Source organism: Salvelinus namaycush, chromosome 12 (genome assembly GCF_016432855.1).
Source record: "Salvelinus namaycush isolate Seneca chromosome 12, SaNama_1.0, whole genome shotgun sequence".
Classification (NCBI taxonomy): domain Eukaryota; kingdom Metazoa; phylum Chordata; class Actinopteri; order Salmoniformes; family Salmonidae; genus Salvelinus; species Salvelinus namaycush.
In genome coordinates this window covers 33,148,121-33,162,751 of record NC_052318.1, presented here as the reverse complement: position 1 = coordinate 33,162,751, position 14,631 = coordinate 33,148,121, and the positions used below count along the sequence as shown (strand labels likewise).

Sequence of the window (14,631 nt, the reverse complement as noted above, 5' to 3'; positions counted from 1 at the left end):
ACAGCATCATTAAGTTTGCAGACGACACAACAGTGGTAGGCCTGATCACCGACAACGACGAGACAGCCTATAGGGAGGAGGTCAGAGACCTGGCAGGGTGGTGCCAGAATAACAACCTATCCCTCAACGTAACCAAAACTAAGGAGATGATTGTGGACTACAGGAAAAGGAGCACCGAGCACGCCCCCATTCTCATCGACGGGGCTGTAGTGGAGCATTGGTCCTAAGATCCTCAAAAGGTTCTACAGCTGCAGCATCGAGAGCATCCTGACCGGTTGCATCACTGCCTGGTACGGCAACTGCTCGGCCTCCGACCGCAAGGCACTTCAGAGGGTAGTGCGCACGGCCCAGTACATCACTGGTGCAAAGCTGCCTGCCATCCAGGACCTCTACACCAGGCGGTGTCAGAGGAAGGCCCTAAAAATTGTCAAAGACTCCAGGCACGCTAGTCAGACTGTTCTCTCCGCTACCGCGCGGCAAGTGGTACCGGAGCGCCAAGTCTAGGACAAACAGGCTTCAACAGTTTTTACCCCCAAGCCATAAGACTCCTGAACAGGTAACCAAATGGTTACCCGGACTATTTGCATTGTGTGCCCCCCCCCCCACCCCTCTTTTACGCTGCTGTTACCCTCTGTTTATCATATATGCACAGTCACTTTAACTATACATGTACATACTACCTCAATTGGCCCGACCAACCAGTGCTCCCGCACATTGGCTAACCGCATTGTGTCCCACCACCCGCCAACCCCTCTTTTTACGCTACTGCTACTCTCTGTTCATCAAATATGCAGTCACTTTAACCATACCTACATGTACATACTACCTCAATAAGCCTGACTAACCGGTGTCTGTATATAGCCTTGCTACTTATTTTCAAATGTCTTTTTACTGTTGTTTTATTTCTTTACTTACCCACCCACCCACCCACACACTTTTTTCCCCGCACCATTGGTTACAGGCTGTAAGTAAGCATTTCACTGTAAGGTCTACACCTGTTGTATTCGGCGCACGTGACAAATAAACTTTGATTTGATAGGCTTGAAGTCATAAACAGCGCTGTGCCTCAAGCATTGCTAAGAGCTGCTGGCAAACGCAGTAAAGTTTGAATGAATGCTTACGAGCCTGCTGCTGCCTACCACCACTCAGTCAGACTGCTCTATCAAATATCAAATCATAGACTTAATTATAATAAACACAGAAATAAGAAACTTAGGTCATTAATATGGTCAAATCCGGAAACAATCATTTCAAAAACAAAACGTTTATTCTTTCAGTGAAATAAGGAACCGTTCCGTATTTTATCTAACGGGTGGCATCCCTAAGTCTAAATATTGCGGTTACATTTCACAACCTTCAATGTTATGTCATAATTATGTAAAATTCTGGCAAATTAGTTTGCAATGAGCCAGGCGGCCCAAACTGTTGCATATACCCCGACTCGGCGTGCAATGAACGCAAGAGAAGTGACACAATTTCCCTAGTTAATATTGACTGCTAACATGAATTTCTTTTAACTAAATATTCAGGTTTAAAAAAATACACTTCAGTGTATTGATTTTAAGAAAGGCATTGGATGTTTATGGTTAGGAACATTTGTGCAACGATTGTGCTTTTGTTAAATCATCACCCGTTTGGCGAAGTAGGCTGTGATTTGATGATTAATTAAACAGGCACCGCATTGATTATATGCAACGCAGGACAAGCTAGTTAACCTAGTAATATCATCAACCATGTGTAGTTAACTAGTGATTATGTGAAGATTGATTGTTTTTTTATAAGTTTAATGCTAGCTAGCTACTTACCTTGGCTCCTCTAGCTGCACTCGCGGAACAGGTGGTCAGCCTGCCACGCAGTCTCCTCGTGGAATGCAATGTAATCGGCCATAATCGGCATCCAAAAATGCTGATTACCGATTGTTATGAAAACTTGAAATCAGACATGCCGATTAATCGGTCGACCTCTAGTTTGAATAGCCTAAAAACGTAATGTAGCCAGGGGACTAGGGCTGACCAATTATTCGACTGGTCGATTGTTTGGTTAATAGGCTGTTGGTCGACCAAGATTTTTTTTAGTCGAGCAGTACCGAAAATATATTTTATGGGACAAGAGACACCCATTTCATTCACGCCCATCTCAGTGAACTAATCCATTGAGGCAGAGACTAATCTATTGCAGAGGCTGCGGGGATGGCGCCGTCCAAGAAAGGGAGTGTGGCTGCACAATGCATGTCTCCCTCCAGAATGCACTCTCTCCCACCAATTTGTGCACATTCAGTTTCATAACTTCATTGTGTGATTTGTTTGCGTTTGATTTAATGTTAATTCCTAATCTACAATGTTTGTTTGGTTACGGTAATGTCTGTTAATGCATTCAATACATCATATTATTCCTTTTACCGTTCTCATTGTCAGAGGGAGTGGACACATTTGCAGAGCGCACAACCTATGCTACACCTGCGAGAAACAAGTTTTGGTTTATTTAATTATTTTTATGAGTTTGGTCAATTTAGTCATTCTATTTTGTTTGGAGCGCTCCTGTCAATGATGAGTAAGGACGTGCACCTGATTATGCATAGAAGTAGGCCTATAGGCTACCTGGTTTGCACACAAATGTAGGCAAATAAATGTGTCCATTTGGGGATCTGATAGTATTTCTGATTGGCTTAATGCACCACCACTAATGAGCTGTGGAGCTTCTCAAAGTAATGTTTTCTTCACCTCAAACAGCAAGCAAAGTCTGTTTTTACAGCCATTGAGATATTTTTATTTATTTCACCTTTATTTAACCAGGTAGGCCAGTTGAGAACACGTTCTCATTTACAACTGCGACCTGGCCAAGATAAAGCAAAGCAGTGCAACACAAACAACAGAGTTACACATGGAATAAACAAACGTACAGTCAATAACACAATAGAAAAAGTCTATATACAGTGTAAGCAAATTAGGTAAGATTAGGGAGGTAAGGCAATAAATAGGCCGTAGTGGCGAAGTAATTACAATTTAGCAATTAAAACACTGGAGTGAGATGTGCAGAAGATGAATGTGCAAGTAGAGATACTGGGGTGCAAAAGAGCAAAATAAAAAATAGCAATATGGGGATGCGGTAGTTGGATGGGCTATTTACAGATGGGCTATGTACAGATGGGCTATGTACAGGTGCAATGATCTATGAGCTGCTCTGACAGCTGATGCTTAAAGTTAGTGACGGAGATATGAGTCTCCAGCTTCAGTGATTTCTGCAATTCGTTCCAGTCATTGGCAGCAGAGAACTGGAAGGAAAGGCGGCCAAAGGAAGAATTAGCTTTGGGGGTGACCAGTGAAATATACCTGCTGGAGCGCGTGCTACGGGTGGGTGCTGCTATGGTGACCAGCGAGCTGAGATAAGGCTGGGCTTTACCTAGAAAAGACTTATAGATGACCTGGAGCCAGTGGGTTTGGCGACGAATATGAAGCGAGGGCCAGCCAACGAGAGCATACAGGTCTCAGTGGTGGGTAGTATATGGGGCTTTGGTGACAAAACGGATGGCACCGTGATAGACCGCATCCAATTTGCTGAGTAGAGTGTTGGAGGTTATTTTGTAAATGACATCGCCGAAGTCGAGGATCGGTAGGATAGTCAGTTTTACGAGGGTATGTTTGGCAGCATGAGTGAAGGATGCTTTGTTGCGAAATAGGAAGCCGATTCTAGATTTAATTTTGGATTCTAGATTCTTAATGTGAGTCTGGAAGGAGAGTTTACAGTCTAACCAGACACCTAGGTATTTGTAATTGTCCACATATTCTAAGTCAGAACCGTCCAGAGTAGTGATGCTGGACGGGCGGGCAGGTGCGGGCAGCGATTGATTGAAGAGCATGCATTTAGTTTTACTTGCATTTAAGAGCAGTTGGAGGCCACGGAAGGAGTGTTGTATGGCGTTGAAGCTCGTTTGGAGGTTAGTTAACACAGTGTCCAAAGAAGAGCCAGAAGTATACAGAATGGTGTCGTCTGCGTAGAGGTGGATCAGAGAACCACCAGCAGCAAGAGCGACATCATTGATGTATACAGAGAAAAGAGTCGGCCCGAGAATTGAACCCTGTGGCACCCCCATAGAGACTGCCAGAGGTCCGGACAACAGGCCCTCCAATTTGACACACTGAACTCTGAGAAGTAGTTGGTGAACCAGGCGAGGCAGTCATTTGAGAAACAAAGAATGACAATAACTCCTCAATGTTTTTGGAAAATCTTTCCTTTCGATAACCAATGTAATGCTCAGAGCTAGTGGAAACATAACATAGGCCTACTTGATTAATTCTTATCCCTTGAGCAAATAGCCTACAGCGCAGTCGGTCCCGAGCTCACTGGCACAGGAAACTGAGGGCTCAGTTAATAGTTGATACAAAGTTTCTTGCAGACAGGCCATGCGTAGCCAATGTGATTTATAGGATTTTTTTATTTTATATTTTAAATCAGGATACTTTTTTTACCTGCAGGCTGCAGTGTTTTTATTTGTTGGCTTTATAGGCTATTTTTACATAGTTGGAAATAGATAGATTAACCAAATGAAATTGATTGAGATACAAAGACGTTATTATAAATTAAATGAAACTGTTCCATGAAAATGTGCATATGAAAACCATAACTGGCACACATAACGGTAGAAATGGTAAGATAAATTGGCATTCCACATGAGAAAGTTTACCGACTCCTTGTGTAGCCTATTACCGGCAACTTCAGGAGAGTAATGGCAGAATCTACAAAAGCCAGTAGGAGCGGGAGGAGAATGGTCGGGACAGCTTCAGTTCTCCCTCTTATGTTTATCTTGATCTCTGGCTCCCTCTTGAGTCATTTGTGTCATATGTCTTATTTCATCAAACAGTGGGCTTAAACCATCAGACAAGCTCAATGCATATAAAGTATATATAGTTGATTTTATTGCATATATAGTTGATTTTATACACATAGGGTGTAATATGTTTTAATTTACAGTAAAACAACTTTTCCACTCAGATTTTTTTTATTATATATAATTATATATATTATAAAATTGTAGTGATTCACATGATTTCAGGATAAATCCAGCAGTTCCCTATGCTGGGTAGTGAATATCAAAGCAAACACTCAACCATGAGCACCACGGAGCCTTCAAAAGAACTCCGGGACAAAGTTGTGGAAAGGCAGATCAGGGGTTGGGTATAAAAAGATTTCAAAAGGCCTTAAATTAAGAAGTGGAAGGTGTATGGCACCACCAAGACCCTGTCGTCTGTCAAAACTGGATGACCGAGCAAGTAGGAGACTGATCAGAGAGGCTACCAAGAGTCCAATGGCAACTTTGAAAGAGAGATAGGCTTTTAACTTCTTGAGAATACAGGGGGTGCTATTTTCCCATTAGCATAATTTGCTCAACAGATTAAACTGCCTCTTATTCAATTATTGCTCTTACTACATGCATATAAATAATACCATTGGAAAGAAAACAATCTCTAGTTTCTAAAACCGTTTCAATTTTGTCTCTGAGTGATACAGAAGTCATTTCACAGCACTTTCCATGACCAAGAACATAAAATCAAGATGTGTTATGCTGGCTTCAAAGCTCTGCCTATATATGGTCGTGCCCCCTATGACCCGAAACACACCTCATTCGCCTTCCTCTGGGTGTCAAGAGGACGTCAGAGGAGAAATTCTTTGTTTATCTGGTACTGACGTGAAATAAGACCTATTTCTTTGGCGTGACCGACAACTTCCGGTTTGCTGATTCGCACGAGTTGGAGCTGCGATTGTGTACTGTTTTGCTGGCGTTATGGATGAAAACTATCTCCGTGTCGAATTTTGTTTGATACATGTGACCATATCATCGTAATGTATGTTTTTTCAATATAGTTTAATCAGATTATTTGAATTTTTTTGGGAGTTTTGCGGTGTTCCGTTGTCACAATTTATTTACATTTGAGAGATCTGTGCCACTCGACCGGTACCTGTGCTAAATGGAGTGGGAAAGGAAGATTTCTGAACGGAACCAACGACTCATCTTGACAAAGGACACTTTGATCAACATTCTGATGAAAGATCAGCCATAGTAAGACCCAATTTACGATGTTATATCATATCTGTTGTGCATGTGAACTGGCCGTGGGCGCCTAGCCGAATCTGCCTTGTATAGCTATGCTAATTTAGCGCTACATTTTGTTTTCGTTATAAAACATTTAATAAATCTGAAATATTGTTTGGATTCACCAGATGTTGGGCTTTCAATATCTGTACGCTGTGTATTTTTCTGAAATGTTTTAAGATGAGTAATTCGTTATATGACGTTGGTCTCTGTAATTGTTCTGGCTGGGTCAGCACTATTTCAGATTGCAGCTGCAATGTAGAACTGTGATTTATACCTGAAAAATGCACATTTTTCCCAAAAAAAACTATGCTATACCATAAATATGTTATCAGACTGTCATATTATGAAGTTGTTTCTTGGTTAGTGGCTATATATATTTTTATCTAGTCGAATTAGTGATAGCTACTGACGCAGGAAAAAGCTGTTGGGAGTAAAAAAATCGTGTCCTTTGCTAACGTGGTTAGCTAATAGATTTACATATTGTGTCTTCCCTGTAAAACATTTTAAAAATCTGAAATGGTGGCTTTATTCACAAGATCTGTATCTTTCATTAGGTGGCTTGGACTTGTGATTTAATGATATTTAGATGCTACTATTTAATTGTGACGCTATGCTAGCGATGCTAATCAGTGTGGGGGGGGTGGGGGGTGATCCCGGATCCGGGGTTGAGGCTCGTTAGAGGTTAATGCCAAGACTGGTCAAAATGTGCATGTGATAATATCTCAAGCACTCCACCAAATCTGCATGTATGGTAGGGTGGAAAGAAGGAAGCCATTACACAAGAAAGCCCACCTTGAATGCAGTTTGAATTATGCAAAACAACACTGGAGCTTCTATAGCCATGTGTCAAAAAGTTGTGTGGTCTGATGAAACTAAAATTGAACTTTTTGGCCTGAATGCAAAGCGTTACATTTGGCGCAATCCCAACACATCACCCAAAGAACCCAATCCCTACTGTGAAGCATGATGGTGGCAGTATCATGTTATGGGGATGTTTCTCATCGTCTTATCAGGATAGAAGGGAAAATGAATGGAGCATTGTACAGAAAGGTCCTTGAGGAAAACCTGCTACCCTCTGCAAGAAAGCTGAAATGGGGACAGAAGTTCACCTTCCAGCATGACAACGATGTCTGGGGTGTAGACTTTTTATAGGCTCTGTAAACTACACATTAACAGTCAGTCTCCCCAGACATCATATTTCACAATGGGGACTGTGAATAAGGTGCGTTAGTGTCAGATGAGGGTGGGGACTTACAGGTCAGCTGCAGTGTGGTTGTGCTGTAGGGGCTGGTTGAGGGTGGCAGGGGGCTCTGCCTGCTCCACTGGACCCTCCTCACGGGTCCGTTTCAGCAGCTCAAACAGTGGCGAGTTCTGGGGAGAAACACACGGAACAGCATTCATTAGACAGGCACTACAGCATTTCACACATGCACCGAAGGACTACAAACACAACACCAAGTAATACCAATTTCATGGAACTTGTTGCTAAAGCTCATAATGTCATAATCAACACAATGTACATTACACTATGTGCCTAAACGTTATTACATTATACCTTCATTATTGGCAATGTATTACATTATCAGAATTTATTACATTATAAATGCAAAAGTTATTACATTATCAGCAGCTATTACATTATTGGCATTTTATAACATCAGTTGCTACAGGGTTAACATCCCGTCCTCATGCCACTGGTGATATTGGGTTTGACCTTTGGAACATGGACACTCCCTAAGCCTCTATGTATTAGATCTTATCAGACACACGTAATATTCAATTCAACTATATTCATACAAAAGGGTGGGTGTGTTTATGAAAGCAGGCCTACATGGTTATTTACGCTAAGACTTCACCAGGAACTCCACATTCAACACTTTCAGTTGTTCCCCGTGCTATATGCAACATAAAGGCAGACAAACTTCCTGCGGCTGTTTGTCAAGCTGCATTTTGGGTCAAGATCAAAGGTATGACATTTATTGAACACTCACATGCACGCCCACACAAATAGACGCATACAGCACGGTTCTGTATCGGAGTCAGTGAAAGCCGCACCTAGTCCCCTGCCTCATCTCGTTAGTCTGCAGGCTCAGGCTTGCCATCACTGGGACCTTCCCCTTCCTGTCGTTCTGAGGCAGCTGCTTCGGTGACGCCACTGACTCGAAAACAGCTCAAGAAAGTACACTGGGCTCTGGGGCTGACAGGAGAGTATGACTTAACTGATTCCTTTCACCAAGCAGAGCCAAATGAAGACGTGCTCTGTTTGGGGGTAGGATAGCTCTTAGATATCAAACAAAATAAAGACAAAATAATACCCTACTACATTTCATTGCTTGATATAAATTTGATATTTTCATGATATCCTGACTGAATGCTAAGGGCACAAAAACAAGCTAACACATATCTAGAGTTACTTCAGCCTTGGGATATAAAGGGTTAAAGATTACATTTTCAAAACAAACATCAAGAGGGAGAGAAAGTGAGCGAGAAAGACTGTAGGTGAAGGGGCCTACATTGCTAAAGCTGTCAGATGTGGGCCGGCCTTGGAGGCGTGGTGGCCTACTCCTCCCAGTGTGTAAGCAAGCAGTCGGTTAAGCTTCAGTCTAAAAGGTAGAGCTTCAGAACAGAAGACTGACTCCACTGAACTTAAGGCTGCATCACCGGTGGACAGGCAGGCTGCAGCAGAGCCTCTGTCAGTTTCCAAGTGTAGGGTCAGTAGGAACACCATGCCCCCAAGGGCTGCAGCAGGAAGAGACAGGAAGAGGGCTGCCAGAGGCAAAGCAGGAGGCCGGGAGAGAGGGAGGGACCCAGAGGGGCAGCAGAAAGCCTCTCAGCTCACAGACCCGAGGAGAGGCACATGACTCCCCCCTCTTTCACTGGAGCAAGGAACACCACTGACTCTGGAGTGAGAGAAGAAAAACTCTCCAGACTCAGAAAAGACAACCTCAAGGCTGTTCACAAGAAGACCACAGGACATAAAAACAGACCTGGGATCTTACAATTACTTTAACTAGATACATCTTACTCCTGCCAATGGACTAACAGAGGACTGTTATCTTTTTGGATACTCGCACAGGTATTGACGGAGTTACTTGCTGTTCTTTTTAAAACGCTGGGCTTTCTGGAAAAGCAAGTTGACGGTGGTATTTGCATGAGAGCACATTATTATGCTTAAAAACCAGTGGATAGAATGAAAGTGATGGTGTACTTTTATGCTGGGGGATGAGGCTAAAGCTTAACTGGAAATTACATAGATAACATCAACGGATGTGTACCTCTGAAAATAAGGAAACTTATTTTGTACTCTATTCTTTGGAATTATCTTGTACAAGTGATCGCTGCTGTCCACATAAACTTTCCCATTTTTGTATTGACATTCATCAACACTCCCATCCTCCAAACCCTACACCAGTCCTCCCGAAAGATGTATAACAGCACTCTAGAGACTGATGGCATCAGTTCTCTAGGCTTGAGCCAAAACAACATGAGCTGCATTAAGAGTGACGGCTTCAAGTACACCATGTACACCTCAGTCTTCAGCCTGGTCTTCATAGTCGGGTTGCTCTTCAACATAGTCGCAGTCTACATCTTTGCCTGCACGCTGAAGCTGCGCAACGAGACCACCACCTACATGATGAACCTGGTGGTGTCCGACCTGCTCTTCGTCCTCACCCTGCCATTCAGGATCTTCTACTTCATCAACAGAGACTGGCCATTCGGCAGGGTGCTCTGCCAGCTCTCAGTCTCCCTCTTCTACACCAACATGTACGGCAGCATCCTCTTCCTCACCTGCATCAGCGTGGACCGCTTCCTGGCCATCGTCTACCCATTCCGATCACAGGCGCTGCGGACAAAACGGAACGCCAAGCTGGCCTGCTGTGCCGTGTGGGTGTTGGTGCTGTCTGGCAGCCTGCCGACAGGCTTCCTCCTGGACACCACCTCGCTCAGAAACAAAAACTCAAATTCCTCCGTCAACTACTGCTTCGAGAACTTCTCCAACAAGCAGTGGCAGTCCAGTCTGTCCAAGGTGGTGGTGTTTATTGAGACAGTGGGATTCCTGATTCCGTTGTTACTCAACGTCTTCTGCTCGGTCTCGGTCCTCCAAACACTGCGCCAGCCCCAGGCCATCAGCCGGGGCGGCCAGCTCAACAAGACGAAGATCCTGAGAATGATCGTGGTTCATCTTCTCATTTTCTGCTTCTGCTTCATCCCTTATAATGTCAATCTGGTGTTCTATGCCCTGGTCCGCACCAAGCTGCTGAAAGGCTGCATTGTGGAGTCAGTGGTGAGGACCATCTACCCTATCACCCTCTGCATTGCGGTCACCAACTGCTGTTTCGACCCAGTCATCTACTACTTTACATCTGAGACCATCCAGAACTCCATCAAACGGAAGTCGATGGCAGTTCGCAACAATAAGATGTCCGTGGGGCTTCAGACGGACACGCTGAAGAGCCAGAGCACCATGCAGAACAACCTGACGACTCTGAGAGAAAAAGTATTTCACAACGAATCCACTGTGTGACGTCACCACCCGAAGGTGCCACCTTGATGAGGCATCAATATTTCAGATGACTCAATTGTTGGTGCAACACACCCAGATGATCTAAAGCAAAAGATGGGAGATCGGTGGTCTGGAGTGGATTCTATAAGAACCATGGCATCACAGGAAGCAAGTGCAGTTGCATTAAGGGTACCCACTAAGTCCACTGACTGAGTGTTTTCGTGTTAAGGGCAATTCCACGGTAACAGTGACACTAACTAGGTTTCCATTCAATTGGCGAAAGATTTATGCAAATATTCTAAACATCTGCACAAATAAAATATGCGCATTTTCCCACCAGTGGTGCGTTTCCACCAAACAAACTGGTGGATAGATAGATCTCTCTCTCTGTGTAATGCCATACTGCACACAAAATGTAATTTCTCTTCATTTTCATGTACCGAATAAAAACCTAAAAAGTTCAAAGTGTTTCCATCGCATTTTCAACTCTACCGATAGTGGTCACAAAAACTGTTGCGTTAAATAGCAAATGCGTCTACTCTGGTCTTGGCACTTGTGCTCCAGCCAACAGCTGACAGAAACAGTGCGGTTAGGCTGTGCGGGTAGGCTAATCTATATGAGATTATTCTGGATAAGAGCGAGAATATTTTTGTAAAAACGGCAGTCAAGCAACGGTCATCATGCCACCAGAATAAGAGCCGTGATATTTACTGGAAAGAAGCGTGAAGATCAGGGTGCACTTTCACCACACTGAAGTTAATAATTGATTTAATCTGTAGCCTAATAAAACTGCATGGTTTCCCGAGTCGTTGTGGGAGGACCACACACACCATATTATCGCGACTCCAAGTTTACTTCGATATGATGGTTATTATATCAACATTTGCGCATGAAGGCATTTCCACTGCCATTTCTCGTATAATTTGTTTTACAGACAGAAAAAGATCACGTAGAATGAACAAATTAAAATCGGCAGAATGACAACACACACAGTGTGTCATTCTGTTACCAAACTTCGTATCTGCACGGTTCTTCAAGTAAATGTGTTTTTGTAAAATGTTCAGTGGAAATTGTTAAAAGTAGTCCTTGTGCATAGTTGTATGGTTTGTTTAAACTTGGCAATCATTGGTTTTTGTTTGACAAACATTTAAAGTGAAAAATATGAGTCTCAATGTCCCTCTGTTACCATGGAATTGCCCTTAAGGATTGCATCAATAGCGGTGTTGGCTGTCAGGATTTTCCTACATGATACAGGTCTGGGCGGGAAACCCTGGAGTGTGGTGCTACGGATTTACAAAACAAAAAAAGTGTGAACATTTACCCACAACACACTTTGTGACTTGTCAAACAGTGACTGAGGTGTCTAAATGTGGCTCTATTGAAATACTTTATACCAGGCAGTGGTCAGTATTTTCCCTGCAACTTTAAGTACAAAATATTGTATAATAAACTAAAATAATGAAATAGCACTTTATAGAGCAACACATTTTTCTTGCACCCCCCGCACCAACAGTGATTGTGACACCAATAAAAAAAAAATGAAAGCAAACAAGTTCTCATCTATTTTGTTGAGTCACCAGAAGTGAACAGACGGTGGTAAATATGTATGATATTACCCAGGTTTACCTTTGCACGCCACATATTGATTTGTGGGTAATAAACAGAGTGAGATATTTAGGGCATTTTACAAAGACATGTGGTTATCAGTCCTTCAGGTTTATGATACCACCTCACTAGCGTGGCGATAACGTTCTCCCTTGCTCATATTAATCATACCACTGAACGACTAAATAGCTAGTGCAAACAGAAACCACCTCAAACCATTGCCAAGCATGACAAAGAACGCCTGAATTTAGAAAGATTTGAAGGACAACTGAGTTTAGAAGGATTTGTTTGCTGTTGATAAGGTTCATCATGCATGTGTTGAATCATTGTTTAATTAAGTGTCACACCATAACTAAATCTCGCCTTCGAGACCATAACATTGAGTTCAGGGGGTGAAACAAAAACAAACTGAGTAAGAAAGTAGATTTAAGTCTGATCTAATGGGTTGCTGGGTGGCTATTTTACAACAAAAAATTGAAATAATGTATATTTGAGAAAACCAAAGAGAATAAGGCTATGAACACATTCTGGCCCTGTTGAGCAACATAGAATAGCTAGACGACCACAGCCAAGGGCTGCACCTGAAGAAAACTGTACTCCGACAGCATCAGCCATGAGGGAAATGTGAGAAACATCTGGCCTCTGTTATACAGCCAGAGGACAGAGGTATGTGAAACTGACTAACTATGCCAGTGGTGGGTGGCCAAAATGTACCAAAGTCAACCAAAGTGAATACAACAATTATTCAAACCTCAATGATTATGGAAAAGAAAAACAGCTCAATTCTGTATTTTAGGGCATCAACATCTTATTCATATACTGAACAAAAATATAAAAACGCAACATGCAACAATTTTACTGAATTACAGTTCATATAAGGAAATCGATCAATAAGACCCTAATCTGTGGATTTCACATGACTGGGCAGGCGCACAGCCATGGGTGGGCCTGGGAGGGCATAGGCCCACCCACTTGGGAGCCAGGAACACCAACTGTGCCAGGGACACCCACAGGACCAGCCAATCAGAATTAGTTTTGCGCCACAAAAGGGCTTTATCACAGACAGAAATACTCCTCCGTTTCATCAGCTGTCCGGGTGGCTGGTCTCTAGACGATCCCACAGGTGAAGAAGCCGGATGTGGAGGTCCCGGCCTGGCATGGTTTCATGTAGTCTGCGATTGTGCGGGCGGTTGGACGTACTTCCATATTCCCTAAAACGACGTTGGAGGCAGCTTATGGTAGAGAAATTAAGATTAAATTCTCTGGCAACAGCTCTGATGGACATTCCTGCAATCAGCAAGCCAATTGCATTCTTCCTCAACTTGAAACATCTGTGGCATTGTGTTGTGTGACAAAACTGCACATTTTAGAGTGCCATTTTATTCTCCCCAGCACAAGGTGCACCTGTGTAATGATCATGCTGTTTAATCAGCTTCTTGATATGCCACAACGGTCAGGTGGACGGATTATCTTGGCAACGGAGAAATGCTCACTAACAGGGATGTACATAAATTTGTGCACAAAATTTGAGAGAAATAAGCTTTTTGTGCGTATGGAACATTTCTGGGATATTTTATTTCAGCTCATGAAACATGGGAATAACACTTTACATGTTGCGATTATATTTTTGCTCAGTATAGACTGGGTTTTAACTGGGTAGTTCTGTTCAATAATTTTTTACCAAACCCATATCAGGGTTTCTTATGAACACTTTGTAAGGGGGGAGTCTTAGTGAAACGCAAACTCCATACAGTGCATTCGGAAAGTATTCAGACCCCTTCACTTTTCTCCACATTTTGTTACATTACAGCCTTATTCTAAAATGAATTAAATTCGTTTTTTTACCCTCAAATCTACACATAATAAATAGCCAACAATGACAAAGCAAAAACAGGTTTAGAACTTTTAGCAAAAAACTGAAATATCACATTTACATAAGTATTCAGACCCTTTACTCAGTACTTTCTTGAAGCATCTTTGACAGCGATTACAGCTTCGAATCTTCTTGGGTATGACGCTACAAGCTTGGCACACCTGTATTTGGGGAGTTTCTCCCATTCTTCTCTGCAGATCCTCTCAAGCTCTGTCAGGTTGGAAGGGGAGCGTCACTGAACAGCTATTTTCAGGTCTCTCCAGAGATGTTCGATCGGATTCAAGTCCGTGCTCTGGCTGGGCCAATCAAGGACATTCAGAGACTTGTCCCGAAGCCACTCCTGCATTGTTTTGGCTGTGTGCTTAGGGTCGTTGTCCTGTTGGAAGGTGAACCTTCGCCCCAGTCGGATGTCCGAGCACTCAGGAGCAGGTTTTCATCAAGGATCTCTGTACTTTGCGTCGTTCATCTTTCCCTCAATCCTCACTAGTTTCCCAGTCCCTACCTCTGAAAAACATCCCCACAGCATGATGCTGCCACCACCATGCTTCACCGTAGGGA

General features: G+C 43.0%; 2 protein-coding genes across 2 annotated transcripts in view; one reads left to right on the top strand and one right to left on the bottom strand.

Annotated features, from left to right (window-relative positions):
- The window catches only part of rb1 (retinoblastoma 1), a 40,446-nt gene that overhangs the window by 7,007 nt on the left and 18,808 nt on the right, over positions 1 to 14,631 (bottom strand). Inside the window, exon 18 of the mRNA XM_039005564.1 lies at positions 7,347 to 7,462. Within this exon, the coding sequence (XP_038861492.1) occupies positions 7,347 to 7,462 (116 nt within the window). The remainder of the gene's footprint in view (positions 1 to 7,346; positions 7,463 to 14,631) is intronic.
- Positions 8,660 to 11,031, top strand: LOC120057129 (lysophosphatidic acid receptor 6-like). Its single transcript, XM_039005566.1, has one exon. The coding sequence runs from the start codon at positions 9,516 to 9,518 to the stop codon at positions 10,614 to 10,616; it is 1,101 nt and encodes a 366-aa protein (XP_038861494.1). The 5' UTR covers positions 8,660 to 9,515; the 3' UTR covers positions 10,617 to 11,031.

Bases quoted from the DNA above. Each gene is read 5' to 3' on its own strand.
- LOC120057129 (XM_039005566.1), top strand. From the start codon at position 9,516: ATGTATAACAGCACTCTAGAGACTGATGGCATCAGTTCTCTAGGCTTG.